The sequence below is a fragment of the Haplochromis burtoni genome, unplaced genomic scaffold (genome assembly GCF_018398535.1).
Source record: "Haplochromis burtoni strain Fernald_Lab_line unplaced genomic scaffold, NCSU_Asbu1 Contig_60, whole genome shotgun sequence".
Classification (NCBI taxonomy): domain Eukaryota; kingdom Metazoa; phylum Chordata; class Actinopteri; order Cichliformes; family Cichlidae; genus Haplochromis; species Haplochromis burtoni.
Window position 1 is genome coordinate 2,527,652 of NW_024582421.1, and position 20,901 is coordinate 2,548,552.

The following is a 20,901-nucleotide window of genomic DNA, read 5'->3' on the forward strand; positions in this document are numbered from 1 at the left end:
AATAAGTCATGAATCCACCAACCTCTTAAAGTCATTATCAAATAGCACCCCCATCTGAGAGTTGCTGTGATGCCTCTCAAGCGGTTTGATTGCAAAATAAAGCTCCTCCAGCTTTATTGGCTTGTCTCTCTTTCACTTTCTCCCTCTGTCTCTCTCTCTGTCTCTTTTTGTCCTGCATCTTAAGTCATTCTAATGCCTATGCTGCCCTCTGCTGTACAGCACTTCTGCCTGAATGCTACTGTATCGTCTGCTGTTTTAAATTTCTCTGCATTTACTAAAAGCCACCGCAGGGGGGCAGGCTGATTTCAGTCTTGAGGCTCTTGACGTCACCTTGACGAACCCTCTCTCTCTTGCATAGTTGTCAGAACTGAATGGAATGTGAGTATAACATGTAGGAAACTGTCAGCGTTTTCAGTTTTCTTCTCCAAATAATGGAGATGAGAGCTATAAGTTATAAGAGTTATGATCTTGTTGATGTGTGTCATGCATGGCTTATGGGACTGATTAAAATTAAGGTTAAACTTGTATGCGTAGGGTCTTCAATAAACAACTGATATATGCTACATGTAGGATTTTACACAAGCAAAACAACAGAATGAGATCTAGAAAAACAAACAAAAACGTTGGCTTTTGTTTTCTGGGTGCTAAATGCCTTCAGTGCAAATCAGCGCTTCTAAAACTGCACTGAACTATTACAATGACATTAACCACCAGATGATGTCGAATAATCCTACATGTACTATTCTGGGTCTTTGATAATGTAGTCGAGCTATACTAGTGCTCAACATGTATCTCATATAATGTGCAGCATTTATTAAAAATTTAAATTCATGTAAAAGTTTTGAAATAGCTAAAAGATTTGATCTGTGTTTTGCATCCAGGTGCCCCCTACAAGAAGATACTCCCACGACGAAACCGACATGTGGACCTGCGAGCGGATCCCCTCATACCTGCACAGATGGGGCTCCACCGAGGACATGATAGTGAGTGCCCATTACAGCTCCACCTTGCCGCGCCGCGAGAGGCGCAGGAGCAGCCTGGTCTCCTACCACGAGGAGAACCACCGACACCATCACCCTCACCGCAAGCGGCGACGCTCTGAGGATAGCATGCACTCTCTCAGGCATCTGCCCCGTGTGGTTTGTGGCGGGGAGCATTACGAGGATGAACTGCGGTGTTTCAGCCGTGACGAAGTGATAAACTTTATAGACGAGACGCCGCTGCCGAGCCCCAGAAAGAGCCCGAGACGTGCGTCCACCATCTCACTTATCCCTAATGTGTATGAACAGCACACAGTCCTTCCCCACTTTCCACTCACAGACTTTGAGCGTGAGCCTCAAGTGCTCAGGCGGTTGTCAGAACACAAAAGAAGCAGTAGTAGGGTCCACTCACCTGAGGGTTCACCCAAACCAGACAGACCTGCGGGAAAGAAGAGTCCTGGGGCTTGTGGTTCTGGGAAAGGCTGTCGAGAGCGCCAGCGAGATGGGAAACAGCAAGGGGAAATGGGCTCGTCTGGGTGCAGCCGACAGTCTCCAGGGCACTCTGGCTTTAGGCCCAGGACAGGAGGTGGTGCTGGGACTGGTGCTGGAGCTGAATGGGTACAACAGAAGCATCTGAGCAAGGCTGAGAGTAAAGGAAGCACAAACAGTTTTGCAAGCACACCCTCGGCATCATCCTCGGGATATATCACCTTTCGGTCTGATTCTGTAGGTTCTACCATGTAAAAGACTTTTTCCTTATTTATATCAACATCATTACTGAATCATAACGAAAACCACTGGAATATTGGTGGTAACGGAAAAGTGACTTACTGGAATATTCCGGCCTTTTTACTCATGCCACACTTCTGTTTAACTATATACCACCAATAAATATCTGTTATGCTAAATGGCCTTGGACACAATGTTTGAATGGGCCTGTTGATTTATTATGTAGGCTAGTTAAAAAGTTTTCAACTTTTACATCACAGAGTATCCACTGAGGACATTTTTTCCCATCACTGATGCAGAGAAATAGTTTTTAAACCATGTGAACATCCTCTAACTCAGATTTTGGTGTTTTTTGATCTTCAAAGAATTGGAAGAGGTTGGGTTTTTTTCATGGTGGTGTTTCTTTATTTTTGTCACTCAAAAACGTACATTTTTTTTTTCAATTTGCCCTGTAATGACTGTGTGTGTTTTGGTGGATGGATACAGATTCCCTGAGTACTGCCACTGTACCTTGAGCTTGACATTTTAAATATGTGCGTTTTTTATAATAGTGTCCACCATTTTTTTTTTTTTTTTAATTTTTTTCATCATTCACAACACCATAAAAAAAAGCTATTTTTCAAGCACCCTATGTTGTAAGTAAACTGCCAGGGTAACTCCAGTTTCTGAAATGCCTATACTTTTACAGTTACTCTGTGAGATATTGAGATATAGCCTGAACACCCCTAAATCCTTAATGAAAATGTGAAGTCATTTTTTTTTTTTTTTTAAAGAAGATTGACATGTCGTGTATATATAGAGGCTATCTTGATTAATGGTTTTAGTGTTTTCTGTTTAATTAGACCTATGGTTAGAACATTTCCCCTCAAGTCTTAATATCCCAATGTTTTGTTTTGTTTTGTTTTTTAAATCAAATCATCAAACTAATATGCAAATGGTACTTCATCTTCATGACAGCGCAGTATGTCAACCACTTAGAAATATCAGAAAGGATTTTTTTAAAGTAGCCAGCTAAGACAGAACCCTTAAAAGTTGCTAACTAGTCCAAAGGTTCAATAATCACAGCCTTCAGGATGTGATTGAGATGTAGCATAATTTAAATGGAGCTGTCGCATCTTAAACCTTCAAAAATGTTAGCACAAATGAGGAGCGTTTTAAATAAAAAAGCTTTTGATTGAACAATACTTCTAGTAATTTTCCACACACAGCAAAAACCCAACCTTATATTTCACTTGTCAACTCATAACACACAGAATATAAATAATGGATCTGAACTGTTTTGTGAGCATTTTTTAGTGTGATGTTACTTTTTTTTTTTTTTTAAACACCAGATTAATCAAAGTCAAACCAAAATCAAAGATAAAGCAAATTAAATATAAACATAGCCAAAGTATCAGTGAGTAATGCTGTTGAAGGATTAAAGCTTAAATGTATTTCTATATTTGGGTAGAGACTGTGATTATCTAACACTGTAAGGTGCAAAAGTTCAATGACGCTTAAACAGTAAGCATTTTTCTGAGGCATTGTCACATAGAACCCTCACTCAGAATAGGCAGTAAAGTGAACTGATGGGTGTAGGTGATGTTAAATTAAAGAGTCACATCTAATTTATACCACAGTGATAATTTGTTTAAAAAATGACTGAAAATTCTTTGACTTAAAATAACAAAATAATAATAGCGGAACCAAATTCAGTTAACAATAACTTCTAATGTGAATGTAGCTGATTTGCACCAGTTAGGTGCAAGTTTTCAAAGATATTGCAGCATGAGGACAAAGTGAAAACAACATATCCCCCTTGAAGCCTTATTAGTTGTGATTTTTTTTTCCCCCATACTATTCAAGTGATAAAGTTATCGGTCATCTGCAGTCGTGTAAACTTTCTAATTTTCATATATTGGTGCACCTGCCTTTACTTGCAGGTATTAAAATGGAGAAGGAGAAGTTAGCTGAAATGTGTCTGTCTTTGGAAGCATATCACCATGTTCCCCTGTCAAACTTTGCTGTGTCATAGACTTTTTTGTTTTTTGGGATTTTGTTGTGTTTATTATATCATAATCTAATTTTGTAACATATTCAAAGATCTATGACTCAAATATGAATGATGTTATGTATGTTATGATTTTCTTGTTCAGATGATGACTTTGTTAAAAACATATGACTGATTAAATTCACAAGATGATGTTTCAGGTCCACTTTATTTGTTGCTTGTACAATATGTGCTTTTCATGGAACAGAGCAGAATTTCCCTGACAGGCAAAGAGATGACATCATTTTATGTGTCACCAAGGCCAGATGAAAGTGAACCTCATTAAGTCCTTGGTTAAAGACTAAGGTTTGACTAACAATGGTTAGTCCATTCTACTTAGTTTAGTACAGCCACACATTTTCTGAGCTCACCTTTAATTTGCAAAGCATTTGGGATTCTAGCAGGATATAGATTTGGTCATTTGCCTTAGAATGCCTCATTACTTATGGAGTGCAGATTAATTAAAATTGGAACAACTTTTTCATAAAATCTCTTGTTACTTTACTCATTTACTATTGTTTTAATGATTTGGCTTCTCATATGTTTTAATAAAGGAATTCAATGCCATACCCGCTGTGCCAAAAAGTGACTGGTGGCGTTTGATAAAAAAATGTTTGTCTGTATTTGTTGCAAATGACTAATTGACTTATAATTAGTCAAAAAAAAGTCATTCTGAATGAGGAAGAAAATTTCTGTCAAACGGTAAAAGCTTCAATCTGTCTTTTTCAAGCAGCCTAACCAAGGGGGTAGTAGAAATTACAATAAATAAAACTATTTTGGCAAAGCAAAAAGCACTGGATTGGTTATGATGTAGAACACAGAGCTGGTGTAATAAAGCACGCTCTTAGGGATATTTGCAAAACAGATTATTCTTGATTTTATATAACTTATACAAACAAAGCATTGACTTTTTGACAGATGATCACTTTTGGGTATGCAGGAATAATAATTGAGCTTAGTTCAGAGGGATAAAGAGATGATTTTTCGCCAATACCTGCAAAACCATTCCCTCTTTGTGGGTTATCTTGTTGCCACTGAAGTACACCTGTTGTCACTTTGATTTTCATCGGAAATATCCCTGAGGTTTAATTGACTGTTAATGTGATGATGAAGTTTAATTTTATGATCAGTGTTTGGTTACGTTGTTCTCTTTCAGCTGTTGATCGACAGTGAGCATTATTCTAAAGTAAGGGAAAATTTGTGGAGAAATTGGCGTTGTCTGTAGCCAGAGGTTGTTTGTTTTTTAACAACAATGAGCATGTTCACGTCACCTTCTACGTGCCAAAAGGTAATTCACGCGGTTTAGAAACAGCTTGAAACCAATGACAATCTCTAGTGTGTGTGTGCATCTGACTGTGGCAGCAATCTGTAGACTACAGTTTTAATTGCGCTGATCATCAAAATAAATTAAAGCACTGCATGGCTGTGCTGAACCCGGGCGAGCCAGGTCTGCCTTTATTGGCAAGGAACAGAGACGTCTGAAGCGCACTTCATCCACGTCTGCTCTCTTAAGTGCGCTTCACTGGGCGCAGTTTAATGCTAATAAAGTATTCTCTCTTTCCCTTAGGTTTTCGGCTCTAATATAGTTAGCTATTATAGTGGACCAAACTAGGCCAGTGCAAGAAGAGTTCATAGAAATTCTTAGAAATAGTTTAAAGATCATTCAGTGTGAAGGTCACGTGGCATTTTCTTTATTGTATTAAACAAACTTTCTTGTGCCGTGGTCTGAGACCCTTGTACGGGTCTCATGGAAAGCGCAGCTGAAATAGCTGTGGGCGTTTCAGCAATTCTACTCGCTTTAAGGTGCTATCCTCTCCAGCGCTGCTAGAAAAGAAAGGGGAGACACTTTATGGCACCTCCGCTGAAGCAGCGGAAGAAAAGTGCACTTAAAAAGAGGTCTACAGCAGCCTTAAAGCCAGCACAGCCTATAGTGCAACAAGTTGATGTGGTTATGCAGTTATCCTCAAAACTACGTGACCTAGTCTACAAACACTTTTTTCACCACTGCTTAACAAAATGAAAAATCTCAGATGTATTTTTCCAAAAAAGTTGCTACTTTCCATTCTACTGTGGATTACGCGCATGTAGAATAAAAAAGACGTCAGATTAATGAGGATTATAGTAAATTTTACAAATATGGTCTGGAACTTCACTATATAAAGCCCAGGGAGGAGTTATATGAATCTATAATAATGGTATTATTATTATTATTATTATTTTCAAATAAAAGGAGACACTTTAACCTAAAAGTGGGAAATCCCAGTAAAGAAGGAGCTCAAAAAAAAATAGAAAATCCAAAAGGTGAAAAAAGTTAATTGGATAAATTCAGATTGAAATATAACATGATAAAGCTCAGATCAGAATCAAATAAGCGTATCCAAATCTAGAGGACATCACTGAGCATGTAATTAGTTGCATATAGCAGCAAATTGCTTTGCTGTCCAACAAGTATCTGATTTGCCCGCTACTGTTTCGGTACTTACGCGTGAAACCAGAGAAGAATGGAAGAAATGACAGTGAAACCCCACCGAGGCCGTTTTCCTCTAAACTCCACAAAATTACGTCATAATTTCCCATGACACAAGTCAAATTAAGTTTAGAGAAATGCCACAAAGAAATAGAAATTATGAAGTGCTTCATTTTTAAAGTTTTAAGCACACATAGGTTCTCGGGCTTCCCACAATCGCATTAAACGTTTTGAGGTTTACATTTTTTTACAGTAATCTGTGTTGTTTTGGATCGTTTTGTTTCTCTCTCTCTCTCTCTCTCTCTCTCTCTCTCTCTCTCTCTCTCTCTCTCTCTCTCTCTCTCTCTCTCTCTCTTTTTTACACTAATCCGTGCTTACAGCAATATATGTGCCACTTTGAACACAACATGTTGTATTTGACATTCAGACTGAAAGGTTAATGTCATGTTACTAAACAACACAGAGGGACGTTTCCTTTGCCACGTTTATTATGGAAATAATACTGTATTAAAAATAAGTAACAACATGTCGAGGGAAACTATAGTGCAATCATAAACATAAACAGTTAAATCAAGCTTTATTTACAGGATATTTACAGATTTTCAGCTACCAAGGTCGCCACAGGCTTTGCTGAACGGTCGCGCCTTCATTTATGTGGCTGGAGCCTTTTTTAGTACTATTTTGTGTAGGAGCCGCAAAAAGAACAGCCTGTTTGGCTTCAGTGGAGCGGAATGCTTCTTCTGCTGGTGGAAAAGAAGACGTGCTTGCATCATGGACTTTCAAAGTTTTCGTTCTGGTCGTTTTTCTCTCCTCGGTTCCGGATGCGGATGGAGAAAGTTTCTGCGCCCCACTCTGAGTGTCAGTTTGCTTCAGACCGCTGTCCATGGTGCTGAAGATTTCCGCTCTTCTCCGAGAGCGAGAGAGTTTATTGGAAAGCTGCGATAACATCCAGCGGTCGCTCGCGTTTAGATTATCTGCCATCAGCAAGTACTGGTTGACATTGGTTAGACATCTGCGGAAGCCACTTTGGTAGTCGGAAACGTCGAAAGCAGACGCTGCGCCTTAAATCATGAAAAAGGCATCTCAAGGTCAGAGACATTCAAATTCTGCATAAAGTTGTGTTGTCAAAAATACATGAATATGTCTTCAAGAATGAAGTCATAACTCACAAATTTGAATTTTTTGGAGGTTCTTCAGATGTTTCACGGTGAGCTCCAAGATGTCAGCCTTTTCCAGTTTGCGCTTTCGAATCTGAGAAAAGAGATTACACATTACTTAAACTTTTTTCGTAAAAGAAATGCTAGCTCATCAAAAGTAGCAACCCAAATTGTTCCAGCTCTAAAGTTGTGGTTCTCATACTTACACTGCTGCTGTAGTAGCTCTCCAGGAGACATTTTAACTGGTCCAGACACTGGTTTATGCGCGCTCTTCGCTTTTTTTCCATGAGTGGTTTGGACACCTGTAAAGCACGCGTAAAGTCAACAACCCATGCTTCGATAATTCGTAGTAATTGTGAGGAATTTGCCGTTTATTAAGTTCCCTTTAACAAGTTCTTTTACACACCTTGTTTCCAGCAGTGGGTTTGACTTTCTCGATGCAGTCTGTCGTCGCCACCATTCTCTTAGTCCGTTTTGATTTCCTTGAAGTTAACCTTTCTCTCTCTCTGGCCCACGGACGAGGGGGTTTATCCTGAGTGGATTTATATAGAGACACCCACTTAACATGTCAATGCAAACAGGCCCGCCTCTGTCTCTCGCGCTCAAATGGGCAACACTGGCAGCCATAGTTGGCTTGGCAGCCCACACTTACTATAGAATCAGACTCTAATTATTTGAAAATCTATTTTTTATGCTGCTCCATGGTTAATAACTGAGTATAAATGTATCTCGCCTTGATCCAAACTCACACAGCCTGGAAGTATTTTTTTAAATTATCTGGTTCATATTTTTATTCCTTCAGGTCCTCAGGTTCATGCAGGGCACAGAGGAATAACCAGACTGTTTAACGGGAAAACAGACTTATAGCTCTAGATCTAGTTATAGAGTCTATGCAATCTACTGCTTCATATGTTGTGCAGTGTCTACCCGGTGTCTAATAATCAACTTGTGTGGCAAAGTAGCGTAAAAATAGTAAACATAATGATAATGGTTTTGCTTGGTATGCAGCATGGACACTATTGACTCCTGTATTCAGTCTTTGTGCGTGAGTTTCACGCCACCAGGTTGAAGGCAGCACCGTGGAAATTCACGTCGTGTCTCCACAACATTCCAATTTTCCGGTGACCGCTGATAGTAAAACCTCTGCACCTGCAACATCTTATTAGATCAGCCAGACTGCTTTTTAAAGGCAAACAGTGCAGGTATTTTAATATATATTTATATATAGACTATACACGATAAACGCCCTAGATGCTGGAACAAAAAAAGCAGACGAGGTTCCAAGTGCCTTGAGGACACTTTTACACTTTTAGCATTCTTTCGCTATTGTGCGTCAGCACTTTTTGTCTTCATACCAGCCTCAGTGAGGCACCGAGGAGAATCGCGGGCCGCCCCTTGTCCTTGCTCCCTCGCTTCCCGATTTTCCACACTTTCCGCTGAAAGGAACTGAGCCTTGGGAAAGTCATAGCAGCTGAAACAATGTATTGACCATAGGATCACCGCAGTCCACTGGGCATTTTGTGCTCAAACTGACCATCTGAAAATAGGAAAAAAGGGATGAATCATCTTACCAAGATGTGTAACAGAACTATCGGCCGGGATCTCAGAATAACGCAATAATAAAATAATATCAGCAAAATGTTCACTAAGCTTTTTTTTAGTATGAAAACATCATAAATTACTTCCTTTATTCCTTAGTTTTTGTATATGTAATTGGCATGTTGTGTAAAAAAAGAATAAATGTTGTCTTTAATAAGGCCGAGAGACTTTTTATAGTCTTTACTTAACAAAAAAAGTTTTATGCACAAGCAAAATTCTCATATTTACTATTATTATTATTATTATTATTATTATTATTATTATTATTATTATTAGTAGTAGTAGTAGTAGTAGTAGTAGTAGTAGTAGTAGTAGTAGTATAGTCCACACTGTGATAATTTTTCTTTCAGTCAATTAAAATAACATTTGGTGTTATTTCTTTTATATAAAACTATAAACACAACATGCCACATGTTGTTGTTCTGACAGCACGACAAAATACAAAAACTGCTAGTTGATTCATTCCCTAGCAGTGGGTGATACTTTAAACGAGGGCACGTGGTGTGGCCCACAGGAACTCTGCACCCCGTAAGAATTTTTTTTGAAGCACCCATTGAAAACAAACAAAGCAAAGCAAAACAAAAAATGCAGACTCAGTAAAAACTGATTAACAAAACGGTGTTCATTTTTAACTGATATTATAAAACACGCATGAGATATGAAAGTTAAAGGGTTGTGGGATCGAAGTGGGACTAAGTAAACAAGGGCTTATGGCGCACTGGATTTTATCGCTGTCGTTTTAAGGTAAACGGGCTCAGGTGTATGCAGTTCATTCAGTAGATGTATGGAGCTGGTTGCGCACTTCAGTAAAGTTTATTTGAGAGACACGCGACACAGTAGAGAAAACCTGTCTCACACTGCCCCTGTTCTCCTGCTTGATCCTGTGTACAATGCCTGTGTTGAAATGAGTGAGGCCCTGCTAAAGGAGGGGCATATTTGTATTCAGTCTATAGAGGCCGAGAATGAAAAGAGGCCAAATTTTAGCGGTGTTCCACTGATCTTTTCTTTTGCTCTGATTTGTAACTACAGTGTGCATGAAAAGACTCCTTTCAGTTATAAACTGAATCAACACTAGTTCCCTCTTCATCCTGCTATGAAATGGTAATCAGTCAACTTCTACAATGTCCCTGCTATAACCCTTTTACCAACCGGACATTTAATTTAATTTAACGGGCTTCTGAAATCCAAGGCTGATGTTAAATTTATTGCCTTCGCAGAACTAAACCACAGCCGTGAAGTCCCTCAGTCGAATGAATTGAATTGGCAGAGTTGTGTCAGGAGTAACTAATTGAGTAAAAACCGAAAAATTGTGGGACACAGTTCTGGTGTTATGCTTCAGCGTTTAATCGGTATGAAACTTGGCCGAAATGCTCTGGGTGTAAGTGGGCCTTCTGATGCCTTTTGTCCAATATCCGTCACATTATCTGCTTTTTCACGCTTGGTTTTTACACAGGACCGTGGAGGGCTGATTTCAGCGTGGAGTCATGACATCAAAACACTCGCCTGTCTTGTTATTCTGTGTCACAGAGGAGCGATTTCCCCGCTGATTACTCGGTGTAATTTCAATTAGTGTTGGATTTTTCGTTAGGACAAAGGAATAAAAAAAAAAAGAAACAACAGAAACAAAACTAGATTTCCAAAATGAAAACAGGCTTGTTTCTGAAGTGGCGGAATGCAATCAGGCTTTGAAACTGTTTTCCTCCAAAACCGCCTCACCTCTGTCATAAGTTCTTACGGCATCATCTACCCATGAGAATAGCGCAGCGAGAAACTTGTGTCCTCAACGGGCATCATAATACAAGTGCTATTAAATGACAAGTTAAGTGTATGTTTTTAAAAAGGACAGGTCCTTCGCTCCACTTTTACTTTTCAGCCTTAGGTCATTCATTAACGCGATTGGACCTTTGTCATGGATTCCTGCCGGAGGGGACCTGACAAAGCTGCGGTAATAATTGGACTATTGGGGAACTTGTTAACAACAATTAGTGAGGTAATTATATAATTACTGCAATAACTGTTTTCTTCCTAAAGGGAAAGTGATGCATTTGCAAGCCAATAGGCTTGTGCCTAACAGTAGGCTACATGGGTAGAAATACAGAGGTCACCTTCATGTTAGGAAACGTCAGAGTAAAATAGTTTATTTTAAAAAGTAATTAAAAACTATAGTTTTAGAGCAACATTTATGTTATATATAAGCTATAAAGGAATGCTTATTTACGTGATGCAAGTGAAGTGTATTTAGATATATATAACAGGCCAAGAAAAAAGTAAAAACAGCAGAAATTAAATCTTTAGTATTATAATTATATCCACTTTAGCCCGTGTTATGGAAATACATTGCAGGTTATAGCCACTCCTCATGCCTCGCAGACCTGTTAAAATATGCAAACTTGGGCCCAAAAGTTGGCTCACCGTGAGCGGAGCAAATCGATGTACCGCCTCCCATTCAGATGGACCCGAGGCAGCACTGGTGCGCCCAAAAGGCTAATTGTTGAGCAGCAAGGCCACAGTAAAGAGAGCAGGTACACGAACAGGTGCACTGCAAAAGTAATATTGGAAATATTGACAGGATTTTCTGAAAAGCCACGCGACGGACCTGTTGGCAAAGCTCTGATCACACATCAAATGAAAACGGCATCATGAATTTCTATAGACTGCTCCTCGGGTTATTTAAAGACTTCTTACTTTGGTTTGGCAACATAATGGCCTGTGTTTGCTTGTGTGTGCCGGGGTTACCGCATGAAAAGGACAGAGGTGCACATTAACATCGCTTAAGGTTTTCTCAAGGGCCGAAATGAACTGACTGGAAAGTAACTTTATAACTCGCTGGAGGATGAAACCTTTGTTGGGCTCTGTTGTGAAAGACACAAGAGCCTGACAAAAGGAGGGCGCCTTTGTTAAACACTAAAGCGCAAGGGTATTGATGTGCCTTGAATTGCAAAACATCTGCCATTTACTCTGAACGACTAGAGCGAAATTTAAATGAAAATAACCAAGCAGTCTTTAGCGCGGTGTCTGTAGCCGTGCGTAAAACAACAGTCATATGAGCAACTTGGAAAACCCCCCTTTTTGTTTTTCAGGTTTAAACATCAAACCTTCCTTTGTCAGTGTGGCCAGATGGATCAACACACGACGCCCTCTTTAACTGTAATAGTGCAATACTTTTTTTTTTCTTTGCAGACGTTTAATCTAGTCTAAGTTCAACTCACAGTGTCTTACTTTAATGTTGACAGGTCCCTATAATGATAGAGGCTTGCTGGTGTGACTGCTTGTTGTGAGTAGAAAGACCACTGTGAATAGAGCTGCACGGACAGGTGCAAAAGTATTTCAGATGCTGAAGGGACTTTCTGAAAAGCCACGAGCTATTATGAAAGTTGTAGGTTCTGGTCAAATAACAGAAGACACAGATTTCCTCGGGATATTTAAAGGCTTATTAAAGACTCTTACTTTGGTTGGATACACTAAATTACGTGTTAATATTTAACAAAAGACCAGAACAAAAAAACGAAACGAAACACAACCCCCCCCCCAAAAAAAACCAAACAAACAAAAAAAGCAACCCAGCGATGAGACAGTTGAAGGCTTTGTGTTAAGGATGTGCAGACTGAAAAATTGCTCAAGTGCAGTCATTTAATTAGCCGTTGGCACTTTTAAACTTAGATTTAAAAGTTTCGCTAATATTCCAGTTTAACTGTTCCTAAACACAATAAGGAATTATTAACCCTTAACACTGAACTAATGGAAGCTATATGTTAATCTAAACTCGTGGTATGGACTCTGACCTTCGAGTGATCTGTGTCTTTCGATTAAAAAAAGGTATATAACGTTCAAGGAAAATCCCATATGGACACCAAATGCAAATTGCCTCCATTAAAATGTGTTTTGTTTTTCGCGTTTGGGGGGGACCAGTTGCTGACCAACTTTTTTTCCCATGGTTTTCTCTTTATCTGGGCAGAGTGGAAAATTGAAAGGTACAAGTCAAAAGGCGTGGGGCGTTACCCTGATTTTCCTCGCTCTATATTTTGTCAGACAGAAATGTGTGCCCCCTTAGCTGAACCAACTTTTTTTAAGGAAAGAAATTCATTCAATGCGAGGCTAATCCAAGTTTAAATTGGTAAATAGAAAAAAGCTGTTGGAGTCTGTTGTAAGTTGCAGATAGTCATATCACATTGGAAGCATAGGCTCATTTCACCCCAGTTAAATTGCTGAAGTTGGTAATCACACTGAAATTCTGCATAACATCGTGTGTGGCGAATGTAACTCTGAAATCAGTATGAAATTGTCAATTTGCTGGTGTCAGCGTATAGCCCTCCAAACGCGCCATATGCCATGCTAAGTGGCACCATTCACCAATTCGTTCCTACTTTCACGGTCCATCCTCCCCTTTTCCCTGCCAGGAAGCTGAATGGCCACAACAAAATGGCAATTTACCCTCTCGAATTGCTGCATACCCCCTGCGGGAAGGCTCTTTCCGTTTCACTACGCGGGGCATCCCAATCCTACTAAGCGTCACGACGTGAAACTTTGACTTTCAAATGGAAAGAGAAGTGTTTGACCATCAGTGCTGTCAGCGCTGTCTCAATAGTTTGTGTCTGGCTATAAATTTGACGGGACATCAAAGAAGAGAGTAACAAAACGAGGTTGGTAAAGAGGCCAAACAGCAAAAGTACACGTAACTAAATTAAAGAATATGAAGGGAAACGTTTGATCTCTGATCCAATAATAGCCTACAAAGAAAAACGAGTGAAGATCCTTGCATGTGATCATCTTTAAGATCACCAATAAACGCACACACTCGCCATTTTTTATGTTCTGTAGGCATAAAATGCATCCAAAGGAAATATATATCTCCCCTAAAAATGAACCATGTTCATCGATGTCAGTAAGGATAAGCGAAGACAGTAAGGTTTGTATTTCTTTAATTTAGTTTGTCAATATAACTTCACTATGAAGGCTATGCCTGCCAGCTATCAGTTTTACTCACGTTTACTGAATACCCGAACACCTATGGAAAAATCAAGCTGCTGGTATTCATTTAGCTCTTACTTTTAACTTATCACCCACCTGAACCATGCTGCTGAATAATCGAGAGTTAGTGGTTTAATTCACACCTGGACAGCCCGTCTCAGAGATGTCTGATAGGTTTTTGAATGCATTGGGCCTATTTTTAAAATTAAATTGAAATAAAAGTATGTTCACAAAATGACGGTCAGTCACAGCCTGGAAGTTATTCATAGTCGATGTAAAGCGGTGGTAAGTGTATAAATTCACAAGCTCAATTTGCCCAGAAGCCTGTATTCACTATCCAATTTTTGACAGTTCTTCACTGTAACATGTACAATTCTTTTCATAGTGCAATACAAAACTGCATATTTTTCACCAGAGTTTGGCTTTGCACTGGCAACGTTGAAGTACAGTATGGTTGAACCAATGGCCTGCTTGTAGGCACACTGTGAAGTGATGCCACCAAGTGGTCACATTTGTGTTACAGCAACCAAAAAAGAAAATAGGAAAACATCTTATTTCATGTTTTTTAATCACTGATTTTTACACAGCTGTTCATGAAAATATCAGAATTAGTACAGAATTCATTCATGTGTATATTTACTTCATGCTTCAAAGTGATGGAAATGCATATAACTTTAAAAGATTTTGAAAACTATACATCCATTCTTTAACATGATATACATAAACAGAAACCATAACCCCCAAATAGTTAATTTAATCTTGTGCCAGAATCCTACATAGCTGACTACAGATATGAGTTATGTGAAAGCTCTTTAGAATATAAAGCACATTTCTAAAGATAAAATTGTTTGCTTTAAGTAACTCAAGCATGATTTACATATATTTCAAAGAGGATTTGACATTAGAGCATTGAACTAAAAAAGATCCATCTATGACTTGTCTATCTGAAGTGATTGATACATTTCCTGAAGTGAGCTACTGGCTAATTGTTTTGGTATAATTTTGAATGAGACCTTGGAAGTACTGCTGTGTGTTTTTGTGGGGTTGAAAAAGAATGATGAAACATTTTGGGAGGAAATACCAAAACAGAAAAGAGTACAGGCTGGAAAGTACAGCCAGGGCACTAAGAAGCTGTATGTACTTCCCACGGTAAAGCATGCACTCTGTGGCGAAGATGATCCAAGTGAGGATCAGCAGGAGGAGGCAGAAGGTTATTGCTTTGGCCTCATTGTAGTTTTTAGGAAGGTTTTTGCCCATGTATGAGAAAATAAAGCAAAGAGTGCATATTGATGACAGTAAAATCACAGAAGCTGTAGATGCTTGTAGGCTGATGTCACAGCTGAGTATGATTTTGTCAGGGTACCAGGATGTTTCATTATAGGGGCTTGGAGGTTTACAAGAATAGCCAATAACGAGGAAGATTGCTTGAATGACAAATGCAACAACAATGACCAGCCACTGTCCGTTATATTTTACCCACCAACTGTGGAGCTTGGGGATCTTGGCTGCTATTTTAAAAATGCAAACAATCTGAAAAGAGCGCACAACAAAACATGCTAGACAAATAGTGTAGAATAAGAGAAATGGTAAGTATCTCAAAGTACAAAGAGGGACTGTCGGCTTACCAAAATGAAAGAATACACTAAGATTACTCAGACTTAGACAGCCTAAAATTAAGAAGCACATTGGTCCACCAGCAGATCTGACGACAGGTGTGTTGTAGTTGACTGAAAAGAGAACAGACATGGCTAACGTCATGCCCACAAATGCACAGGCCGCTACGAAGACCAGTGTAGCCACAATATCTGTGGCTGATATGTACTCCACAGCCCGCAGATTACATGATGTACTTCCCTCTTCAGACCATTCGATGTCCTTACACTTGAGGCAGGTGTATGGACTCTCTGTTTTACAAGAGACAATAAACCATATTAATAGATTTAAATTTGAAAATGTTCCGTTTTTGATCAAATTTGTTTGCATTATTCATAGCTTCATTACACCCTAAATAACTGTAATAACTGAAAAAACTGCATCAATACTATTGAGGAGACAGTGGTCCATTTAGTTTTTAAGGATCAAGGTGATTCTTTAAAACCACGTGAAATAAAAGTATAGTTATCTTTATGGGAAGAAACAAAGTACTAAAAACATTGTTACGGCACTTCTGTAGAATTTGGATATCTGTACTTTACTCTTTACTTTAGTATTCATTTTTCTAACAGCTTTTTACTCCCTACATTTTAACACAATTGTCTGTGCTATTCATTAGATTTTCAGAACAGGCTTGTTACTTCGGATTTTATGCATTTAAGGTAAGTTTCTCCCCCCAACATTGAGTGCCTTTCAACTGATTTGAGCTTAAATGGAGCTTATTGAAATAACAGAAGAAAGAGGCAAAAAACACATAATATATAATTTATGTATACTGTTTTGTATGATTTATATCATTATACTCAGGGGTTAAAGTAGGACAGAATGATGCATTCTTTATTTGTTTTTTGGTCCAGATGTCTGTAAGTTGTGGTCGCAGTTAGTGCTATATGATAGTACAAATTCAGGTATCAATCCAATACCACGTAAGTACCGGACCGGTATTGCTGATTCCAATAATGATACTGATACTTACAGCGTATTTAGGTGGGAGAACAACTTGTCATGATTTACTTATTTTCCACAACAATGAGTTAACATAAGAAAGCAGTTTTTTAGAGACCTGAAATGTAAATGTGCTTGTCTTTAAAGCTTTTTGAGTCAACTTCTGTTGATTAAATGTACTATATTGATGAGACCCTACAACAGATTTTAGTGTTTCCCAACCTGCCACACTTTAATTCCTGACTGTGCTCTTTCTTCTTAGGTGTGAAAAAGTTTGTATTTCCATTTACTAAATAAAAAAATATATTATATTAATACTTTTTATTAATACTTGTGCCTTTTCACTTTTATGTGAGCAAAAGAAGTTAAATCAGTACTTTGTTTTTTTAATCAAAGGTTTTTTTTTTAACACATACTGTATATCTAAACTTGTACTTAAAGAAAGTATGTACTTTTGCCATGATGAACCTGTATATTTAGTCACGTTGCAAACCATTACCCGTAATGTTGACGTAAGTTCCATTTGCACAGATTTCACAGTCGAAGCAGCATTCATAGATTCCATTTCGCTTTTTTATATATCCTGCAGGACATTCTGGGGAACATAAGGAAGTAGGTACCTGTACAAGACATTTATTTAGCACATAAAATAAGTTAAAAAAAAACAAAAAAAAAAGCATTTCTGAAGGGTAGCAACAGATTGGGGAGAAAAACCAACACAAAAAAGATGCTTTATATACAACAACAAATGCCAAAAACCCCCTGAAAAAAATAAAATAAAAACAAAGGATCTTTGATAGTGTGTTTTGACTTTGGTTGGTGCTGTTAAATCATCTTGAGACAAACAAACAAACAAACATTTTCATATATTATGTTTAACTAAATGTTGTATTAATAACAACAACAACAATAAAAACTTACTTCTCCATTGGTGTGCCATTCAATTTTGCTATCATCCACGAAGAAATGCACTTCTGAATTAAACTGATAAAATCCAATCTCCTGTGCATCACCACTGTTATTCCAGAAAACTACTGAATAGGATCCTTGCTTTAGATTTCCGTTGTCATCAAACTGAATACTATTATTTACAAGTGTAAAATTTGACTTCCTCAGCTCTGCTAGAACCTGATGTGTGCAGAAAAAATTACACAACCATTAATTCTTTGTATTTAAAAGAAAAAAAAAATCATATATTGATGATATAGATAGTAGACCTAAACTTTTTCACAATATGAAGTATGAACTATTGAAAAAGAGTTTGGTTTCAGAATTACAACAATACGTCATCTCAGTTTCAAACCACTTGCAGGCTATTGTTAAAAGATGGAATTCAACACAGTAGAAGGCAATTCCCTGTTCTAACTGCTTAGAAGCATAGAGAGTACTTTCTGTCAGTAATGACTTGGTAATATTTGGGTAATTTGGTAACAAGAAAGTAATAATATAGAAGTATCAAGTTATTATCAGTATCATAAAGTTCATTAGCAAATCATTATCCAAGAAACCAGTTGGTAGAAGTATATAGTTTATTATAGCATATAATATGATACAATGTATTAATATGGTGGTAGCAATATGATAACCTGTGCATTTAAATAAAAAAAAGAAAAGAAACACTTGTTGTAGTAAACTCGTAAAATATAATAAGGTAATATTGGTCAGTGCTTCAAGACTCTGGGACATATTTATCCTATTATAATGGTAAAACTAATCCTACATTGGTCCTCAGTATTTTTATTTGTTTCAAGATGAAAATGCAAAGACTGTGTTTTAATGTTGTGGCCTATTACCTGGAAGCATGTGGTATTAACCAGAAATCAGGGATGCAAAATGCAAGACCGCCAGTTTCTAACTACTGGCATATTATTGACATATTAGAAAAAAAAAACCTCCAGGAAGTGTCATGACTACCTGGAAACATGTGCAGTAGTTTCTACATTATAACCTGGATTCAGGAGTGCAAAAAAACCCTGGTTGTTAAAGTGTGTTTAACTGGAAAATGAAGCATATATAATCAAAGGAGCTTGCAAAGAAAAGCGTCTGGACTTCTTTAAGTTGCTTGAAGACGTTTCACCTCTCATCTGAGAAGCTTCTTCAGTTCTAAGGTCAAATGGTGGGGAATCCCAGATTTAAACCTAGTGGGAGTGTCCCCCGACAGAGGGACAAAAGGACCCCCTGATGATCCTCTAATCGCCTGAGCCAGTTTCACACCTTGGCTCAGGCAATTAGAGGATCATCAGGGGGTCCTTTTGTCCAATAACTTGTACTGTATTATAGTACATTATTACCACCTTTACATAACATTATTAGACAGTTCTCAGGATGATTAAAAAAAGGCTTGTATACTTACAATGTAGGGGTACACTGTGATATTGCTATCACATTTGTCAGCTCCACATCGTAAGGTATTGTGTAAGGCATGAGCAATGGCATATATGGCAGAGTAAATTGCAAAAGAGTATGATGGGTCTGCAGCAAAGATATCCTCAGGATTCATGCAACTACAGTTACATTTCTGATTGCAAAATGTGTCTTGCTCTGCATATTTACAATGAAGTTGGGCTTTGGAAGAATGCAAAAAATCACTGAAACCAGGTATTGTCACCACTGGCTCAGCTACTCCAAGTATGGTTCCAATGTTTTTGATTCCTTTTATTTTGGGGAGTTTTTTGTTCAAGGCCCATGCATCCCCTGCTATCCACACCTTATTTGTCACATTCAGTAGCATTGCTGACTCAATGAGAGGTTCAACATTGTTTTCTAGAGCAAAAACAATAATGACATTTATCTGTTTTGCCTCCATCTGTTTGAACGTTTGAGAGTAATTGGTGCTGTCACTCAGGCCTTTGGAATATGGTAGGCAGATCTCAGTATCCTTTATCCTCTGAGTGAACAAATCCAGACCATCATTACCATAATCATCATCACTGTTAAGGAAAGCAACCCAGCGCCAGTTGAATTTTTGCAAGATTCTTACAATCACATCTATCATGTTTAAATTGGAAGGCAATGTACGCAGGAACGATGGATATTTTGCCTTATTTGAGAACACAGAAGAAGAAGTTGCATAATTAACCTGTTAAATAGAAAATAATAGAGAATTTGATCATTTTCAGGTACAATAAATAATGACAAAAAGAAGTCATAATCTTTCTATAAAACTGTTTTTGTCATATTATTTGTTAACAACTTACCATAGGAACAAGATTTACCATGAATAGCGGGGCTACGGTCAGGGATTGAGTGCTTGTGAAAGGACCGACCACAGCTATTACTTTAGACAGAACACTTTGTTTGTCACTCCAAGGTTGTATTGAACCATTAGCTGAGATTAATTTCAAAACACCTGGAAAATTCTGCGTATCTGAGCAGTGGTCAAATATGTCATAGCCAAGAGATACATTTGGCAGTAAATTGGTAGAGTTATTAACTTGCTCTACAGAAAATCTTATCATCTGAAATCTCCGATAATTTGAGAATGTGAGTGGTTTACTGAGGACAAGAAGACAAGAGAACAGGATTAACCATAAAAATCGGAAATATTGCTTAAAAGCTTCGTATTTCTGTAGTTTTGTTATTATTACATAAATTCAATTGAACAAGGACACAGATCAGATTAAATTCTATACTACGTAGTTGGACTTTGTAAAGGCATCCAACTAGATTTATCATAAAACTTACGTGGTGCAATCGAGAGCTTCTGGTCTTTCATGATACACAGAGCCAGTGTCGTCATGAATGTGAAAAAGTCCACCTATCAAATAATCCCCTTCCAGCTGAAACTCTGACGCTGGGACAGTATGTTGAGTGCAGACATGTAGAAATGCTCCTAGCAGACAGAAAAATTCTAAAAAAGGTTTCATTGCTGAAGCTCTTTCTTAGTGTTCTGTTGTGCACTCTACCAAAATGTGCCTCTGCCTTTAGTGAGTTATGATACAGTGATGACTGTCCCCTCCCGTCATCATTTACATGCACATGGTGATGCTATAAATGGTTGAATGAACTTTCACAAATCAGTATGCAAAAGCATCCAAGCTGCTGTTTGTGCACAAAGTTGAACAACCATCACAAGCAAATTAGTGTAATGCTTCTATCTGGAATAACTCAATTAATCATTTCCTTCCTTTAGACATTATAACACATTTACTTTAGATTTTCTTTGACTCCGTGACAGATATGAGGTCTTTAAAATATCTTTGTCTTCTTTGGGCGCAACCAAAGCTAGAATTCTGAAATGCTGGCATAAATACTGGCATAAAACGTTTGGGCCTTGATTTAAAAGCCCTTTGGCTGGTTTTATGTTTTTAAATCATGTTACACTATCACAAAATCATTACATCCACCGTCAAACTATTTATTCGTATTTGTAGA

The 20,901-nt window shown here is 38.0% G+C and overlaps 3 protein-coding genes across 3 annotated transcripts in view; 1 reads left to right on the top strand and 2 right to left on the bottom strand.

Annotated features, from left to right (window-relative positions):
• LOC102310192 (probable G-protein coupled receptor 153) overlaps positions 1 to 3,893 on the top strand; it is a 36,619-nt gene extending 32,726 nt beyond the window's left edge. Inside the window, exon 6 of the mRNA XM_005941194.3 lies at positions 882 to 3,893. Coding sequence (XP_005941256.1) covers positions 882 to 1,724 — 843 coding nt within the window. The 3' untranslated portion in view covers positions 1,725 to 3,893. The remainder of the gene's footprint in view (positions 1 to 881) is intronic.
• Positions 3,894 to 6,811: 2,918 nt separating this feature from the next.
• her3 (hairy-related 3) lies at positions 6,812 to 7,822 on the bottom strand. The gene is made up of 4 exons (XM_014339656.1): positions 7,769 to 7,822; positions 7,569 to 7,664; positions 7,375 to 7,456; positions 6,812 to 7,266 (listed from the first exon to the last, which is right to left on the bottom strand). Exons 1-4 carry the CDS (start codon positions 7,820 to 7,822, stop codon positions 6,812 to 6,814), a joined length of 687 nt encoding a protein of 228 aa, XP_014195142.1.
• Positions 7,823 to 14,558: 6,736 nt separating this feature from the next.
• Positions 14,559 to 20,422, bottom strand: LOC102311640 (taste receptor type 1 member 1-like). The gene is made up of 6 exons (XM_005941199.3): positions 20,212 to 20,422; positions 19,725 to 20,022; positions 18,881 to 19,606; positions 17,449 to 17,655; positions 17,027 to 17,147; positions 14,559 to 15,833 (listed from the first exon to the last, which is right to left on the bottom strand). Exons 1-6 carry the CDS (start codon positions 20,391 to 20,393, stop codon positions 14,905 to 14,907), a joined length of 2,463 nt encoding a protein of 820 aa, XP_005941261.1. The 5' UTR covers positions 20,394 to 20,422; the 3' UTR covers positions 14,559 to 14,904.
• Positions 20,423 to 20,901: the final 479 nt, after the last annotated feature.